The sequence below is a fragment of the Molossus molossus genome, unplaced genomic scaffold (assembly GCF_014108415.1).
Source record: "Molossus molossus isolate mMolMol1 unplaced genomic scaffold, mMolMol1.p scaffold_m16_p_12, whole genome shotgun sequence".
Taxonomy (NCBI): Eukaryota; Metazoa; Chordata; class Mammalia; order Chiroptera; family Molossidae; genus Molossus; species Molossus molossus.
This window is the reverse complement of record NW_023425347.1, coordinates 71881941-71899148: the sequence shown is the minus strand read 5'-3', so window position 1 is coordinate 71899148 and position 17208 is coordinate 71881941. Positions and strand designations below refer to the sequence as shown.

Sequence of the window (17208 nt, the reverse complement as noted above, 5' to 3'; positions counted from 1 at the left end):
TTGAAAAATGAGTAGACGTTTTCCAGATAGACTGAGGGACCAAACATGGGGTGTGAACACTTTGGGAACCGGAGGACTCCAGATTCAGTATCACGGAGCATGAATTATCTAGTTGGTAATTAGCCTCGGAGCCACACAGTCAAATGTGATTTAGAAAGGACTCGGGGAGGTGGGAGGGAAGCAGGGGCACGTGGGCTCCCGCAGGAGCTCAGAAGGGTGGGATTGAACAAACCAAGTTCTGGCCCTCGAAGCCTTCGTTACTTCATTTTTAAAATAGGGTATTCTCTACCTCATGGTGAGAGAATACATGAGTTTGAGGTACTATTAAATAATCAAATATAAGACCTGGATTCAGAAGTTCAGCTGAATCAGATGTTGAACAGAAACAGGACTGGCTCTAAGGTCTTTCAGGCTTCCAGATACCTAACTTTACCCCCATCTATAAAATGTGGACACCGCCCTGGCCAGTTTGGCTCAGCGGTTAGAGTGTCGGCCTACGGTCCAGAGAGACCCGGGTTCGGTTCCCGCTAAGGGCATGTACCTCGGTTGCAGTTGGTCCCCGGCCCTGGTTGGTCGTGTGGGTGGCAGCCACTCGATGTGTCCCTTTCACGTCGATGTTCCTCTCTCTCTCTCCCTTCCTCTCTCTCCCTCCCACTCTATCTGTACAAAATAAATAAATAAATAAAATGTGGACACCATTACCCACATCCCAGAACTGAAAAGATTAAATGAAAGAATGCTGCCTGGCCGTTGTGGCTCAGTGGTGTGACCCATGCACCAAGAGTTTGATTCCCAGTCAGGGCACATGCCCAGTTTTTGTGGGCCTGATCCCAGTGAGGTGGCCAGTTGATGTTCTCTCTCATCAATGTTTCTATCTCTCTCCCTCTCCCTTCCCCTCTAAAATCAATAAAAAAATTTTTTTTTAAAAAGGCCACCAGCTTGGACCTGCCCACCTTTTCACTTGGAACACCTGATAGAACTGGTCTCCTGATGGAATTCTCAACTCCAGGGGCCTATTCTCACCAACCAGCCAGAGCAATCCTTATAAGTTATCCCCTGCATGGAACCCTTGAATAACATCTCCTTGCACAAAGGATAAATTCTGAATCCCCTACTGTGACATATTAGGCTCTACCCAGTCAGCTCCCTATGGGTCCAGTGGGAATGTAATTTGGGCAGAACAGTTTAGAGGCTAAAAACCCAACTTGGGAAGCCAACACTGCAGGATGGGATCCTAGCTCTGTGACTGCAGAAGCTTAAGTGGATTGTTTAACCTCTTTGTGTGAAATAGGGATAATACTGGTATAGAATTATTATGACTTACTGAGTTTTTTGTTATATTTGATACTGTATACATAGTGTCTAGAATATATGTTAAGCACACATACATGTTTATGAATGAATGAATCCTACCACTCCCTGTTTTCCAACCATACTGGCTTTTACTTCTTTTCTTTTTATTTACTTTTTAAATTTTGTTTTAGGGAGAGAGGGAGAGAAAGAGAAACATGGATTGGCTGCCTCCTGCATGCCCTCTACTGGAGATCAAGCTCACAACCTGGACATGTGCCCTGACCTGGAATGTCACCAGCAACCTTTTGGTGCATGTGACATTGTGATGGTGCTCAGCCGACTAAGCCACACCAGCCAGGGCTGGCCTTCATTTCTTGAATATGTCAAGGTGTTTTGTTTTGTTTTTGTTCATTTTTTTTTTTTTTTTTTTTTTGCGTGCTCTATCTCCAGCTGGGTGTGCAAGAGGCAGCTGATCAATGTTTTCCTCTCACATCAATGTTTCTCTCTCTCCCTCTCCCTTCTACTCTCTCAAAATCAATTATAAGCCCTAATCAGTTTGGCTCAGCATTTAGAGTGTCCACCTGTGGACCAGAGAGACCCGGGTTCGATTCCAGCCAAGGGCTCATACTTCAGTTGCAGTTTGTCCCCGGCCCTGGTTGGTGTTGTATGGGAGGCAACCGGTCAATGTGTCTCTCTCACATCAATGTTTCTCTCTCTCTTCCCACTCTACCTGAAAATAAATGTAAAAATATCCTCGGGTGAAGATTTAAAAAAAAATCACACGGCCAGTGTGGCTCAGTGGTTGAGCATTGACCCATGCACCAAGAGGTTGCTCTTTTGATTCCAGTCAGGGCATACACTCAGGTTGTAGGCCTGATCCCCAGTGAGGGGCAAGCAGGAGGTGGCCAGTCGATGTTCTCTCTTACTGATGTTTCTATCTCTCCCTTTCCCTTTCTCTCTCTAAAAAAATCAATAAATAAAATAAATAAATAAATAAAAATCAATTATAAAATCTTTTTTAAAATTCACTCTTTTCGCCCTGGCCAGTTTTGCTCAGTGGTTAGAGCGTCGGCCTGTGGTCCAGAGAGACCCGGGTTCGGTTCCTGCTAAGGGCATGTACCTCAGTTGCAGTTTGGCCCCGGCCCTGGTTGGGTTGTGCAGGAGGCAGCCACTCTGTGTCCCTTTCACATCGCTGTTTCTCTCTCTCTCTCTTCCTCTATCTCCCTCCCACTCTATCTGAACAAAAAATGGAAAAATGTCCTCAGGTGAGGATAAAAAACAAAACAAAAGCAAGAAATTATTTTTTTTTAAATTCACCCTTTTAAAGTATACAGTTCAGTGGGTTTTAGTATACTCATTTAATTGGGCAACAATTACCACTAATTCCAAAACATTTTCATCACCCCAAAAGAAATCCCATACCCATTAACATTCACCCCCCAATTCATTTCTCCCCCAGCCCTAGGAAACCACTAACCTTTCTCTATAGATTTGCCTAGTCTGGATATTTCATAAATGTGTGCTCTTTGGTATCTGGCCTCTTCCACTTAGTATGTTTTGTTAATTCTCACCTGAGGATATTTTTTCCATTGTTTTTCTGTTTTAGATAGAGTGGGAGAGAGGGAGAGAGAGAAACATTGATATGAGAGAGAGACATCGATTGGTTGCCTCCCGCATGACCATGACCCTGTCTGGGGCCAGGTATTGAACCTGCAACCTAGGTACATGCCCTTGACTGGAAATAGAACCCATGACCCTTTGGTCTGAGGACCGATGCTCTAACTGGCCAGGGTTTTGGCTACTTCTTGTATGTGCCCTGACCAGGGATGAAACCTGCAACCTTGGTGAATTAGGACGACACTCTAACCAACCGAGCAATGCATCCAGAACCAGATAGTACTGCCATCTTTTATTTTTCTTTATTGATTTTAGAAAGAGAGGAAGGTAGAGTGAGAGAGGTAGAAACATCGATGAGAGAGAGCATCGATTGGCTGTTTCCTGCATACCTCCCACCAGGGATTTGGCCCATAACCTGGGCATGTGCCCTGACCAGGAATTGAACCAGGGACCTCTTGGTGCATGGGTTGATGCTCAACCACTGAGCCACACTGGCCAGGCAGTATTGCCATCTTAATATTAAGTCTCTCAATCCATGAACACAAAATCTCCATTTATTTAGGTCTTTTTAAATTTCTTTCAACAATGTTTATAGTTTTCAGTATATAAGTATTTCACCTCCTTGGTTAAATTTATTTCTTAGATATTTTATTCTTTTGGATGCTATTGCAAAAGGAATTATTTTTCTTAGGTTCCTTTTCAGATTGTTCATTGCTAGTGTATGGAAACACAACTGATTTTTGTGTGATCTTGCACCTTGCAACTTTACTGAATTTGTTAAGTAACAGTTGTATTTTGTATATTCTTTGGCATTTTCTTTTTAATATTTTTATTGATTTTTTTTTTTAGAGAGAGAGGAAGGGAGGGAGAGATAGAAACATCTATTGGCCACCTCCTGCACACTCCCCACTGGGGATCAAGCCTGCAACTTGAGCATATGCCCTGACCAGGAATCAAACCTGTGACCTTCTGGTGCATGAGACGATGCTCAATCCACTGAGCCACACCAACCAGGCTGGCATTTTCTATTATAAGATCATGTCATTTATAAATATAGTTTGAGTTTGAGTTCTTCCTTCCCAATCCTTGTATTTCTCGTCTAATTGTCCTGGATAGAATACCCAATACAATTTCAAATAGAAGTGGTGAAAGTGACATTTTTATCTTATTTCTGATTTTTTTTTTTTTGGTTAATCATCACAGAGGATAATTTTTCCTTTTTTTTTTTTTAGAGAGTGGAAGGGAGGGAGGGAGGCAGGGGGAGAGAGAGGGAGAGAAACATCGATGTGAGAGAGAGACATAGGTAAGTTGCCTCCCGCAAGCACCCAGACTGGGGCCGGGGATCAAACCTGCAACCCAGATACGTGCCCTTGACTGGGAATTGAACCCGTGACCCTTCATTTCATGGGCTGATGCGCTAACCATTGAGCACACCAGCCAGACCTTATTTCTGATTATTAAGGATGATGTTTGTAGATGGTCTTGATCTGGTGGATCAACTGCTTCTAGTTTGTTCAGTATTTTTATCATGAAAGGGTATTAGATTTTGTCAAATGCTTTTTCTTTTTTTTTTTTTTACATAAATGCTTTACTAACAGTGGAACATCTTCCCCATGGGCCATGTGGTCCACCCACTCAACCAGGACCCAGACACAAATTCAGCGCAGCCTCTGAGCCTCTGGCTCTGACTCCAATAGAGTGAGCACGTCACCCTCACACATGGCCCTGTCATGCTGTGAATGATGGAGCAGCTCGTGTCATCCATGAATTCCACGCGTACCTGCCTGCACTGTCCCTGGGAACCGGTCCTGCCCAGCATCTTGGTGACCCTGGCTAGCTTGATAGGTTGCACACAACTCGTGTCCATGCTGGCGGCAACTGTCGGGCGGAAAAAAATGCTTTTTCTGTGTGTTGTGTTTTTCACCTTTATTTCATCAATAATGCTATATTAGATTAATTGATTTTCAGATGTTAAACCAACCTTGCAAATCTGGGATAAATCCCATTTGCTTATGATATGTAGCTTTTTTTTTTCTTTCTTTCAAATACATTTTTATTCATTTTTAGAGAAAGAGGAAGGGAGAGGGAGAGGAAGATAGAAACATCAATAAGAGAAACACCGACTGGCCGCTTCCTGCATGCCCCCGCACTGGGGATCGGGCCCACAACTGGAGCATGTGCCCTGACCCAGAATTAAACCAGCGACCTCTTGGTGCATGGGTCCACACTCAACCACTGAGCCACACTGGCTGGACAATTTTTTTTTTTTAATCCTCACCGAGGATATTTTTACATTTATCTTCAGGCAGAGTAGGAGGGGGTGGGGGGGAGAGAGAAACATTGATGTGAGAGAGACACACTGACTGGTTGCCTCCTGCATGCCCCTACCAGGGCTGGGGATGAACCGCAACCAAGGTATGTGCCCTTAGCGGGAACCAATCCCAGGAGTCTCTGGTCCGCAGGTCGATGTTCTAACCGCTGAGCCAAACTGGCCAGGGCTGGTTTGTGGGCTTTTTTAAGTCAGTCTTTTAGCCCCAACTGGTAATGCTGCATCAGGCATCTGTGTTGCTCATGTGTAGGCACCCACTATATGATAAGAGTAGTGTTAGAGAATGTGACAGTGAGTCAGTATTTAAAATCTTCTAGGCATAAGTTGGTAAGAACCAGCATTTATGGATAACTGCAGTAAAGAGGGGTAGTGAATGTTATAGTCTTATGGCATAACATTCAAAGTTTGTGTTGTTCAGGGAAGATAGCGTAAAAATGGCCTGAAATTGGCAAAGACCATGGAGCACACCTGTCTCCCATCTAGAAAATAAGAGTGTAATCACCTCCACTTGAGAAGGTTGACCAAGAAAAGTCCTCTGAGAGAACCAGGTTTCTGTCAGAAGGTGAGGGAAACATTTAGAAGGCAAAATTTAGAGAACAGGTCGAAAATAGAGGATTTTTTTTTTCCTGATGAATGACACAGGAACCAGTAAAAAGATTTAAATGGATAGTGAGAAATCTGTACATATATATAATAACCTGTGTCAGGATTAGAATGTGGGTGATAGGAATAATTTAGGAGATAATTTTTAAGGCAACTAATGAAAAAAAGGGCCAAAGGCATAATATGATCACTGTTAATGGTCTCAAAGCAAATGGTGTCCAGGCGGGGGTATAAAGGGGAGCAGAAAAGAGGATCTCTCCAGGATGACATGGAACTCTATAGTCCCTATTCCTGGGTCTTCCAGTCCCTCGTAAGAAATTTAGATTTTATTATTTATTTTTTATTATTATTATTTTTCATCCTCACCCCAAGGATATTTTTTCATTTTTTATTCAGATAGAGTGGGGAGGGAGAGAGAAAGAAAGAAACATACCCTGGCCGGTTTGACTCAGCGGTTACAGCGTCAACCTGTGGTCCAGAGAGAACCAGGTTCGGTTCCTGCTAAGGGCATGTACCTCGGTTGCAGTTTATCCCCAGCCCTGGTTGGGTCGTGCGGGTGGCGGCCATGTGGCCCTTTCACATCGATGTTTCTCTCTTTCTCTCTCCCTCCCATTCTATCTGAACAAAAAATGGAAAAATGTCCTCAGGTGAGAATAAAAAAAAAAAAGAAATTTAGATTTTATTCTACAGGGTCATCGGCAAGGAATGTCACCAGCTCCACACTCCCAGGGCCCTTGGCAGTCACACCCACCATGGCACACACAGCTTTGGGGGCAGACACATGCACTCCAGCTATAAGCAACATCTATGCCCAAAACAATCACCTAGCCTGGGACATTTCTGGAGGCCTCTCCTATCAGGCCAGTTTAGGGGTGCTGTAGTCCCCACAGAGTGGCTCAGGAAAGGAAAATCCACATGGGAGCACTGCATTGAAGCTGTTAGACCCTCAAAACCAGGCTTCAGCCTGGCTGGTATGGCTCAGTGGATTGAGTGTTGTTCCATGGACTGTGAGGTCCAGGTTTGATTCCTGCTCAGAGCACAGCCCCAGTAGGGGGCATGCAGGAGGCAGCCAATTAATGTTTCTCTCATTGATGTTTCTCTCTCTTCCTCTTTCTCTATAAAAACAAACAAACAAAACGCAATAAAAACAAATTAAAATACATAGATAAAACCAGGCTTCAGCCCATGACACCCTTTCATCCCAAGGCCTATAGTTAGTAGCCTAAGCACTGCCCATACAGGATCAAATTTATTTTATGGGTAACATATACATACCTCACACACACCAAAAATAAAAAGAAATTTAGATTTTATTCTGAATGTTCTGGAAGCCAGTGAAAGGTTGAAGATAGAGAAGAAGGGATAATGTTGAGAGAATCCCTTCCAATGAATGGGATAGGATCTGGAACCAAGTGTGAAAGGGCCTATCCATCAGACAGTTTATTCCTTTAAAATAACTGCCCTCTAGCCTAGCCGGTGTGACTCAGTGGATGGAGCTTTGTCCTATGGACTGAGAGGTCCTGGTTCAATTCCCAGTCAGAGCACATGCCTGAGTTGCAGGCTTGATCCCCAGTAGAGGGCATGCAGAAGGCAGCTGATGGATGTTTCTCTCTCACATCGATGTTTCTATCTCTCTTTCCCTTCTTCTCTCTCTTAAAAAAACAAAAAATCAGCCCGGCCAGTGTGGCTCAGTGTTTGAGCATTGACCTATGCACCAAGAGGTCACTAGTTCAATTCCTGGTCAGGGCACATGCCCAGGTTGTGAGCCCAATCCACAGTGGGGGGCATGCAGGAGACAGCCAATTGATGTTCTCTGTCATCAATGTTTCTCCCTCTCTCCCTCTCCCTTCCTCCTCTCTCTAAAATAAATAAAGAAAAATATATAAAAAATAAAATAAAACCAACATATTAAAACAAAACAAAACTACCCTCTAGCCCAGCTGGTGTGGCTCAGTAGTTGGGCATCAACCCCATGCACCCCAGTGGGAGGCGTGTGGGAGGCAGCCAACAGATGTTTCTCTCTCTCCAAAAAAAATAAAATAATAATAAAGCATATTTTTTTAAAATATGTTTTTATTGATTCTTTAGAGAGAAAGATAAAACATCAATGTGAGAAACATCAATCAGCTGCCTCCTGCATGCCCCCTTCTAGGGATCAAACCTGAAGCTTGCCATGTGCCTTGACCAGCAATTGAACCTCAACCTCTCAGTCCATGGGAGGATGCTCAATCCAGTGAGCTACATCCATCAGCCAGGCAATAAAAACATACTAAACAAACAAACAAACAAAAAAAACCCCAAAACCTGCCCGGCCAATGTGGCTCAATGGTTGAGCATCGACCCATGCACCAAGAGGTTGCCGGTTCGATTCCCGGTTAGGGCACATGCCCGGGTTGTGGGCCAAACCCCAGTGGGTGGCATGTAGGATGTGGCCAATCCGTGTTCTCGCTCATCAATGTTTCTCTCTCTCCCTCTAAATCAATAAAGAAAAAAAATAGCCCTGGCTGGTTTGGCTCAGCAGTTGGAGCGTTGGCTTACGGTCTGGAGAGACCCGGGTTTGGTTCCCACTAAGGGCACGTACCTTGGTTGCAGTTTGTCCCCGGCCTTGGTTGGGGTCGTGGGGGTGGCAACCACTCAATGTCTCTCTCTCACATCAATGTTTCTCTCTCTCTCTCTTCCTCCCTCTCTCCCTCCCGCTCTATCTGAAGATAAATGCAAAAATATTCTCAGGTGAGGATTGAAAAAAATGAATGAATGAATGAATGAATGAATAAAATAAATTGATTTTAAAAAATTCAAAAGCATAGTATTTCATGAAAATGAATCCCAGTATCCATAAAGTTTTATTGGAACATAGCCACATCCATTTGTTTGCCTTTGTCTATGGCTGCTTTCACACTACCACAGCAAAGATGAGTAGCTGTGACACAGACCCTATAGCCCACAAAGCCTCAAGTATTTATCTACCCTTTATAAGAAAAGTTCGCTTTATGCTGTCCCCCTAGATTACATTCATTCTGGTAGCATTAATTACTATTTATATATCAATGATTCCTAGAACTTCTGTCCAGATCTCTTCTATAAGGATGGCCAGACATGAACATTCAGCTGCCTGTTGTCAGAGAGAGGGAGAATTCCCCTTTCACCTTCTTTATTTTATCTTATCCCCCCCCCTTTTACCTTCTTTAGTTCTCATGACTGGACTAGCAACAAAATAATAAAATTGATATAAAACTAGCCCTGGCCAGTTTGGCTCAGCGGTTACAGCACCGGCCTGCAGACTGTAGAGACCCGGGTTCGGTTCCTGCTAAGGGCACCTACTTCGGTCGCAGTTTGTCCCTGGCCCGGTTGGGGTTGTGTGGGTGGCAACCACTTGATGTGTCTCTCTCATATCGATGTTTCTCTCTCTCTCTCTCTCTCTCTCTCTCTTCCCTTCTTTCTCCTTCCTGGTCTATCTGAAGATAAATGCAAAAAAAAAAAAAATGTCCTTGGGTGAAGATTAAAAAAAAAAATTGATATAAAACTAGATTAACAAAAGAAAAAGCAATGTACATGTGCACATGGGAGAATCACAATATGATTATTCAGATAATAAAATGAGGCTCGAATAAATGATCGAACTAGGTATTTATTATTATTATTATTTATTTTTATTTTTTGGTACGTGCCCCTAGTGGGAACCGAACCCAGGACTGTCTGGTTCACAGGCCGACGCTCCAACCGCTGAGCCAAACTGGCCAGGGCTCTTTTATTATTATTATTATTTATTTTAGGAGAGGAAGGGAGGGGGAGAGAGAAGAGATAGAAACATGGATGAGAGCCCTGGCCGGTTTGGCTCAGCAGTTAGAGCGTCGACCTGTGGTCCAGAGAGACCCAGGTTCGGTTCCCGCTAAGAGCAGGTACCTTGGTTGCAGTTTGTCCCCAGCCCTGGTTGGTCATGCAGGTGGCAGCCACTCATGTCCCTTTCACGTCAATGTTTCTCTCTCTCTCTTCCTCTCTCTCCCTCCCACTCTATCTGAACAAAAAAATGGAAAAATGTCCTCGGGTGAGGAAAAGAAAGAGAGAGAGAGAGAAAGGAAAGAAAGAAAGAAAGGAGGGAGGGAGGGAGGGAGGGAGGGAGGGAGGGAGGGAGGGAGGAAGGAAGGAAGGAAGGAAGGAAGGAAGGAAGGAAGGAAGGAAGGAAAGAAGGAAAGAAGGAAGGAAGGAAGGAAGACATGGATGAGAGAGAACATCCACTGGCCGCCTCCTGCATGCGCCCCCACTGGGGATTGGGCCCACAACCTGGACCTGTGCCCTGACCGGGAATCGAACCCAGCAACCTCTTGGTGCAGGGTCGACACTCAACCACTGAACCACACCGGCCTGGTTCGGGTAGTAAATTAGTAAGGACCAATGCTTGTTTATACAGATTGTTCAGCTCTGAGCTGTTTAATTCTATCAATAAGGGGTGTCTTTTAGGTGCAGGGAGGGCACCTTTCACATGGGAGATTTATTTCCTCATTCAAGGAGACGGGAAAATAAAGGTGCAATTCTGCTTCTCAAGTACCTAATTAAAATAACCAATATACCATTATGTGATATTGTGGGGTGGCCTTCTTGGGCCTCAACACTATCAGTACCACTTAACTGAGTCACAAAGCTCCTTCCTCAGCCTACTCCATCCACTTCAATAAAGATGACACCAATATTCATCCAACTGATCAAGTGAGTTATTGAAACACTTGACACACCTCCCTCCCCCTAAACCTCTACATCCAACCTCTCACCAAATCCTTCAAAACAAAACCCAGCCCACCCCTCTCCATCTCTACTGCCTTTCACCCTTTTCAGCCGTACCCGCACCCACATCCCTCATCCTGGACCACTGCAAAAGCTTCTAAAACAAGGCTTTTCAAGTGGTAAACAAAGCCAGGCTACTCCCCCTCGGTTGTGCCCTACATAGAGCCTTCAGACTGCACCAAAGCTTGCACAGATCTTGTCGCCGCGAGACTCCCCAGCCAAACGTCCCCCAGGGCTTCGGAGCTCAGAAAAACCTTTCAGGAGGGGAGGCTTTGGCGCGGTCGGAGACACGTATTAACTGCAGTTCCTTTAAGACGCAGTCGCAAAACCGTCGTAACTGCCTGCCACTTTCTACGTTTGGGGCGGGACTGCGTTTTACAAACCGGACCGTGACTCTTTGCGTTTTCTCTTTCCAGCCGGCGCCAAGCCATGGGTGAGTGTCGCTTTGTGTGGGAGCTGGGGTAGAGGAGCGAACTGAATCCGGCGCAATCCTGCCTCACAGTCAAGTGAGGAGGGTGGGCACTCTGACCCTCGGCAACGAACATCCATGAGGAGGGTGATGCTCTGTTTTGGGCCGCCGAGGCGGCGCTGGAGCCCGTGCCCGAGCCCGAGCCCGAGCCCGAGCCGGGGCTGCAAGCGGCACCAACATGGCTGCCGCGGAAAGGGTGCGGGCTGGGCAGCACGTGTATGATGACACCTTAGTACTGCTGTAAAAATTCCCGAGTGCTCAGTGGGGAAGCCAACCTTGGAGAACTGAGCGTGCTGCCCGCCCTGCGTGGGGTCTGGAGCTGGCGAGGTCCGTCCCCGCGTCCAGTGGTTTAAGCTTCCGCCCCCCGCTCCCACATACAGGCATCTCTCGGGACAATTGGCACAAGCGTCGTAAGACTGGGGGCAAGAGGAAGCCCTACCACAAGAAGCGAAAATATGAGCTGGGACGTCCTGCTGCCAACACTAAGGTGCGTGCGGCGTCTCGCCGTTCCGGAGGTCGCCTCTGGCTGGGCTCCGTGGCCCGGCTTCTTCGCGTGGCGGCTGAATTTTGGTGGGGCTCCGTGATTTTCTGGGAGTGAACGGTTTCCTCACCTTTGCTTTTGGGTAAAGACTAAAGAGATTACGCCGAGACGTGCTATGTGTTAGGGATTGAAGGGCTTTTGGAGGGCGTGGGTTCTGCACATGATAGCTAGAAATGAGAAATTTGGTGTTTCTGTTGCGTGGACACTTGATTTGCACTATTTGGAACCAGGTTTTTTTTCCTTGGAGGTAACTAGAGTGATGAAAAAATACCCTTAGGCGTGGTGTGATCGTCTTGGTCACCTGTGTGCCACTTGCCAATGCTAGGATTTGTCATAGTTACACTGACTTGTTTCCTCCATCTAGCCCAGGTTTCCTTTCCTCTTTTGTTTTGCTTTCCTTCATAATCTAGTTTCTGTTTCCTTGTGTTTTCTAGATTGGACCGCGCCGCATACACACAGTACGAGTGCGGGGAGGCAACAAGAAGTACAGGGCCTTGAGGCTGGATGTGGGCAACTTCTCCTGGGGCTCAGAGTGTGAGTGAGGCCCTCCAGAAGGGGGTGGGAACTCAGCACCTAAACCCTTCTAAGCTTCAGTAAGCTTTTAGCAGGAAGTCCCTGGCCTCCACCCAGATACTGAAGTTTAATTCTGAAAGACCCTGAGGTTGTAACCAGAGTGGTCTCTTCAGCCTGTCCTCTCTCTCAATTTCTGTAGGCTCAGGGAGGGGGCTGAATCTAGAGACTATGTGCCGCTGTCAGCCACCTATGGAAAGATGGGCTTGTGGAAGATGAGCTGATGCCCTGTGGCTGGGTAAAGGCTTAGAGTTCCCTAGCTTCTCCTTAGGCCCTATTAAGCCCGTGATGGGAGGGTAAGGCCAGTTGGCCTGTGGTTTACATGGTTTGATTCTGAATCTCTCCTGTAAGCAGGTTGTACGCGCAAAACGAGGATTATTGATGTTGTCTACAATGCATCCAACAACGAACTGGTCCGCACCAAAACCCTAGTCAAGAACTGCATCGTGCTTGTTGACAGCACACCATACCGACAGTGGTACGAGTCCCACTATGCACTGCCCCTGGGCCGCAAGAAGGGGGCTAAGCTGGTACGTGTTTGTGTTTGGGGAATCAACCTCACTGTAGGGGTGGGAGGAGGCAAACCTGATTTCCAGCCTTCTTGTGATGAAAATTCTGTCCAGTTCTGCTACTGAAGAGAGAGAGAAGAAAACCTTTAGTGCTGAGGAAGGCAGCAGAAGTTGGGGTGTGTGGGCTTCAGGGCTATGTATGGTGATCCTTTACTTGAACTAGGGTTTGGGGACCCCAACTAACCCATGTGTCTCCACTACTCAGACTCCTGAGGAGGAAGAGATTTTAAACAAAAAACGATCAAAGAAAATTCAGAAGAAGTATGATGAGAGGAAAAAAAATGCCAAAATTAGCAGTCTTCTCGAGGAGCAGTTCCAGCAAGGCAAGCTTCTTGGTAAGATGGCTGTTGCATTGGGGTGGGGGTGGGTCATAAGACATGTACCCTCTGCATTTTACCCTTGACTGTCAGCCATGTGGTCTAGAGGGTTCAGCAGGGAAGTTTAATGATAACAGCATACAAATCAACATTTGGTCAACCCATTAGTGTGGAGCTAAAATAGGAAATGGTGGGCAGGAGTCCCTCGGCCTGAGCCTCACTCTGCCTCTGAGTTTCAGGAGCAGTATTTTGAGAAGTCGGTTCCCAGACTAAGGGGGCTGTCTCGGTGATGAAAACTTTGTCCAGTTCTGCTACTGATTTTAAGTGACGATAAAGTGTATCTGAGGAGACAGCAGGTTTCATGCCTGCTCCCCCCCCCGAAGGATACTTGAACCACCATGTGCTTTTAAGGGCACATAGGTATGGATAGGACCACATTATTATTTTGCTGAGGACCATGAACTCTCTTCCAGCATGCATCGCTTCAAGACCAGGCCAGTGTGGCCGAGCAGATGGCTATGTGCTAGAGGGCAAGGAGCTGGAGTTCTATCTGAGGAAAATCAAGGCCCGGAAAGGCAAATAAGTTCTCTTCCCTCCTGTCTTAGCTCGTGTAATAAAGGTGTTTATCCCAGGTTTTGTGTCCATGTTGTCTGACTACTTGATCAGCACACTATTAGAGTGTCTTTAATTCCCTCTCCCTGGAGGCCAGGCCTGTACCTTAATATGATAGGGGGAACATTTCTCACTCCAAAGTGGAGACGGATGTTGCGTGCAGGCCAAGCAAAGACCATACGAAGGAGGTATCGCAGCACTGGGGCCCCCAACAATATTAGGATGTTGACTGGACCATGATTGGAACCTTGAAACAATGTTGCCTCTAAAGTTGGCTCTTTGAGAGATCCTGTACCCCTTGAACCTTGGTTTTAGTGGTCTAGAAATCTTGAAATTTGTTCCACATTTCTGCATTGTTTAAAGCAAGTTATAATTTTCTCTTGAGCCCTAGCCCCTTCCCCCACACTAAAAAGTATGTTAGCCCTGGCTGGTTTGCTAACTGGTTAGAGCTTTGGCCTGCGGACCAGAGAGTCCCGGGTTCGGTTCCTGCAAAGGACACATATCAGTGGTTGTGGTTTGTCCCCGGCCCCTGTTGGGGTCATGTGGTTGGCAACCAGTTGATGTTTCTTTTCCTCCTGCTCTAACTGAGGATAAATGCAAAAATGTCCTCAGGTGAGGATAAAAAAAAATTTTTTTCCATTTTTCAGATAGAGTGGGAGGGAGAGGCAGAGAGAGAAACATCGACGTGAAAGGGACACATGGAATGGCTGCCACCCATACCACCCAACCAGGGCCGGGGACAAACTGCAACTGAGGTACGTGCCCTTAGCAGGAACCAAACCCAGGTCTCTGGACCACAGGCTGACACTCTTAACAGCTGAGCCAAATGCCAGGACTAAAAAAATATATTTTTGAGTGTATGTTAGATTACCAGTGATTTCTGCGTTGCTATATCTGAGGGAGAGCTCTATTCAGCTTGGCTGCCTTCTCTATTGCCAGCCTTTAAATGAGGTTTGTGACCCTGCCCCGTTTGGTTCAGTGGTTGGACCATTAGCCTGAGGACCAAAGAGTCACGGGTTCAATTTCTGACAAGGGCATGTACCTCGGTTGCTGTTCACTTCCCTGGCCCTGGTTGGGGTTGTGCAAGAGGCAACCAGCTGATCTGTCTCCCTCCCTCTCACTCTATCTGAAAGTGAATGGAAAACTATCCTTGGTTGAGGATTTTAAAAATTAAATAAGGTTTGTATTCATTTTTCTGACTTTAGCCTAAACCTATTTGACACCTGGACTTTGATGTTAGCATGTTCAAAACTAATCACATTCCTCAGCTCTCCCTTTTCTTTTTAATTTTTTTTATCCTCACCTGAGGACATTTTTGCATTTATCTTCAGAGCGGGAGGGAGAGGGGGGAAGAGAGAAACATCAATGTGAGAGACACATCGAGTGGTTGTCACCCACACAACCCCAACCAGGGCCAGGGACAAACACAACTGAGGTAATTGCCCTTAGCAGGAACCAAACCCAGGACTTTCTGGTACACAGGCCGATGCTCTTAAATGCTGAGCCAAACTGGCCTGGGCTCTTTTCTTTTTAAACATCTTTTTTTCTTGCCCGGCCTGTGTGGCTCAGTGGTTGACCATCAATCAGCACATGCACAGGTTGTGGGCCAAATCTCCAGTGGAGGGCATGCAGGAGGCAGCAGATCGATGTTATCTCTCGTTGATGTTTCTATTCCTCCCTCTCCCTCTCAAATCAATATCCCCTGGGGATTCAGTCCACAACCTGGGCATGTGTCCTGACCAGCATTCGAACTGGTGACCTTTTGTTGCACGGGTTGGTGCTCAACAACTGAGCCACACCGGCAGGGTGGGTCACAAAATTTTCAATTGCAGTTCCCTCCACACTGTCTGCCTTTTTCCCCTTATCCCTTAACCTGGCATACATTTTGTTTTATTTGGTTGTCTTTTTTTCCCCACTCCTCTCAGAATATAACTCAAGGGGAACAGGGCTATTTGTTTTCTTCTGTGTCTCCAGCATCTGGAAAAGTGCATGATAGTGTGCTAGACACACAAATATGTGCTGTTAATGAGTTCCTGAAGGCTTTGATCCGATTTAAAGTTGATGGAAGGTGCAAATACATATTGTAGAGCGATTTAAAGTTGATGGAAGGTGCAAATACATATTGTAGAGCCAAGTAAGTCCAAAACTGAATTGGTTCATCACCTTGGCTAAATTGAAGACAGGTGAGCAGTCCAACTGGGAAAGGTGAACTAGAAGATGTACCCCCTTTTTGAGAACAAAAATAAATCAACCTTCTAAAACCTTACTATTGGCTCTGGAGAGACCTGGCCCCAGCCTTCCTACCCAGTGAGGGTCTTCATGCATCACCTTAATAGTTAATGTTTACTGAGAGCTCTGTCAGGCACAGCAAAGCAACACTCAACACTGCCTTTCTTCTTTTTTTCTTTTGGCCTTCCGGTAAAGACCAGAAGACCTACTAGACAAATTCAAAGCTGTAAGCACTACTATACCTTCTAATTTGAACTCTGCAAGGCACTAATCTTTATTCCTCTTAACTTCTATCTCTAATCTGTCAATAGGACCAGTAGGTTCTTTTTTTTTTTATCCTCACCTGAGGACATTTTTGCATTTATCTTCAGATCAGGAGGGAGAAAGGGAGGAAGAGAGAGAGAAACATTGAGTGGTTGCCACCCACACGACAAACTGCAACCAAGGTATGTGCTCTTAGCGGGAACCAAACTGGGACTCTGGTCTGCGGGCCGACGCTCTAACCGCTGAGCCAAACCAGCCAGGGCTAGGACCAGTAGGTTCTAAGGAGTCTCCACCGCCTTCACAGATGACAATTCTTGCCCTGGAACAAGGGTATCTTCCCCTGTAAACCCAGCAAAAAAAACTCAGATACCTTCTCAGTGAACAGCTACGGAGAGGTGATGTCTCCATGTTAAAGATTTCGGCCACTGCGAGGCTTGGAAATGTTCAAGGTCCCCTGGGCACCCAGTAGGAAAGCAGCGAAACAAGCATTATAATCTAGTCAGTCAATGAATGCCAGAGGCTGCACCCAACCTCTATCTATAAACTCCTGTCTCCCCCTGAGTTCTGGCATTTGTCATCCTTTGGCCTTATGTTCAGTTTTAACATTCACTGATGTATTTACTGGAGGCTGAGCTTAGACAACAGGAACCTTAAGAGGAGCTCAGTCCAGCAATGACTCCAATCTAATGCTCTAGTGCTGTTTTCTTTTTTTTCTTTTTTTTTAATTTTTTTTTTTTTTTTTTATTTTATCCTCACCTGAGGACATTTTTCCATTTTTTGTTCAGGTAGAGTGGGAGGGGGAGAGAGGAAGACAGACAGAAACATCGATGTGAAAGGGACACATCGAGTGGCTGCCACCCGCACGACCGACCAGGGCCAGGGCCGAGGACAAACTGCAACCGAGGTACATGCCCTTAGCGGGAACTGAACCCGGGTCTCTCGGGACCGCAGGCTGACGCTCTAACCGCTGAGCCAAACCGGCCAGGGCTCTAGTGCTGTTTTCCGTAAGGTTCTAC

General features: G+C 46.0%; 1 protein-coding gene, 4 non-coding genes and 2 pseudogenes across 5 annotated transcripts; 5 read left to right on the top strand and 2 right to left on the bottom strand.

Moving 5' to 3' along the window:
• Nucleotides 1–4568: 4568 nt before the first annotated feature.
• Nucleotides 4569–4777, bottom strand: LOC118625992 (annotated as a pseudogene).
• A 6216-nt stretch (nt 4778–10993) lies between these two features.
• On the top strand, nt 10994–13726 carry RPS8 (ribosomal protein S8). The gene is made up of 6 exons (XM_036256765.1): nt 10994–11054; nt 11471–11577; nt 12066–12165; nt 12556–12731; nt 12976–13105; nt 13561–13726. The coding sequence occupies exons 1-6, from the start codon at nt 11051–11053 to the stop codon at nt 13668–13670; spliced, it is 627 nt and encodes a 208-aa protein (XP_036112658.1). The 5' UTR covers nt 10994–11050; the 3' UTR covers nt 13671–13726.
• Nucleotides 11304–11385, top strand: LOC118627382. Its single transcript, XR_004959128.1, has one exon. It is a non-coding gene; the product is annotated as a small nucleolar RNA SNORD55/SNORD39 (small nucleolar RNA).
• On the top strand, nt 11881–11983 carry LOC118627391. Its single transcript, XR_004959137.1, has one exon. It is a non-coding gene; the product is annotated as a small nucleolar RNA SNORD46 (small nucleolar RNA).
• Nucleotides 12801–12870, top strand: LOC118627390. Its single transcript, XR_004959136.1, has one exon. It is a non-coding gene; the product is annotated as a small nucleolar RNA SNORD38 (small nucleolar RNA).
• On the top strand, nt 13369–13437 carry LOC118627389. The gene has a single exon (XR_004959135.1). It is a non-coding gene; the product is annotated as a small nucleolar RNA SNORD38 (small nucleolar RNA).
• Nucleotides 13727–16105: 2379 nt separating the features above from the next.
• On the bottom strand, nt 16106–16164 carry LOC118627372 (annotated as a pseudogene).
• Between the last annotated feature and the right edge of the window lie 1044 nt (nt 16165–17208).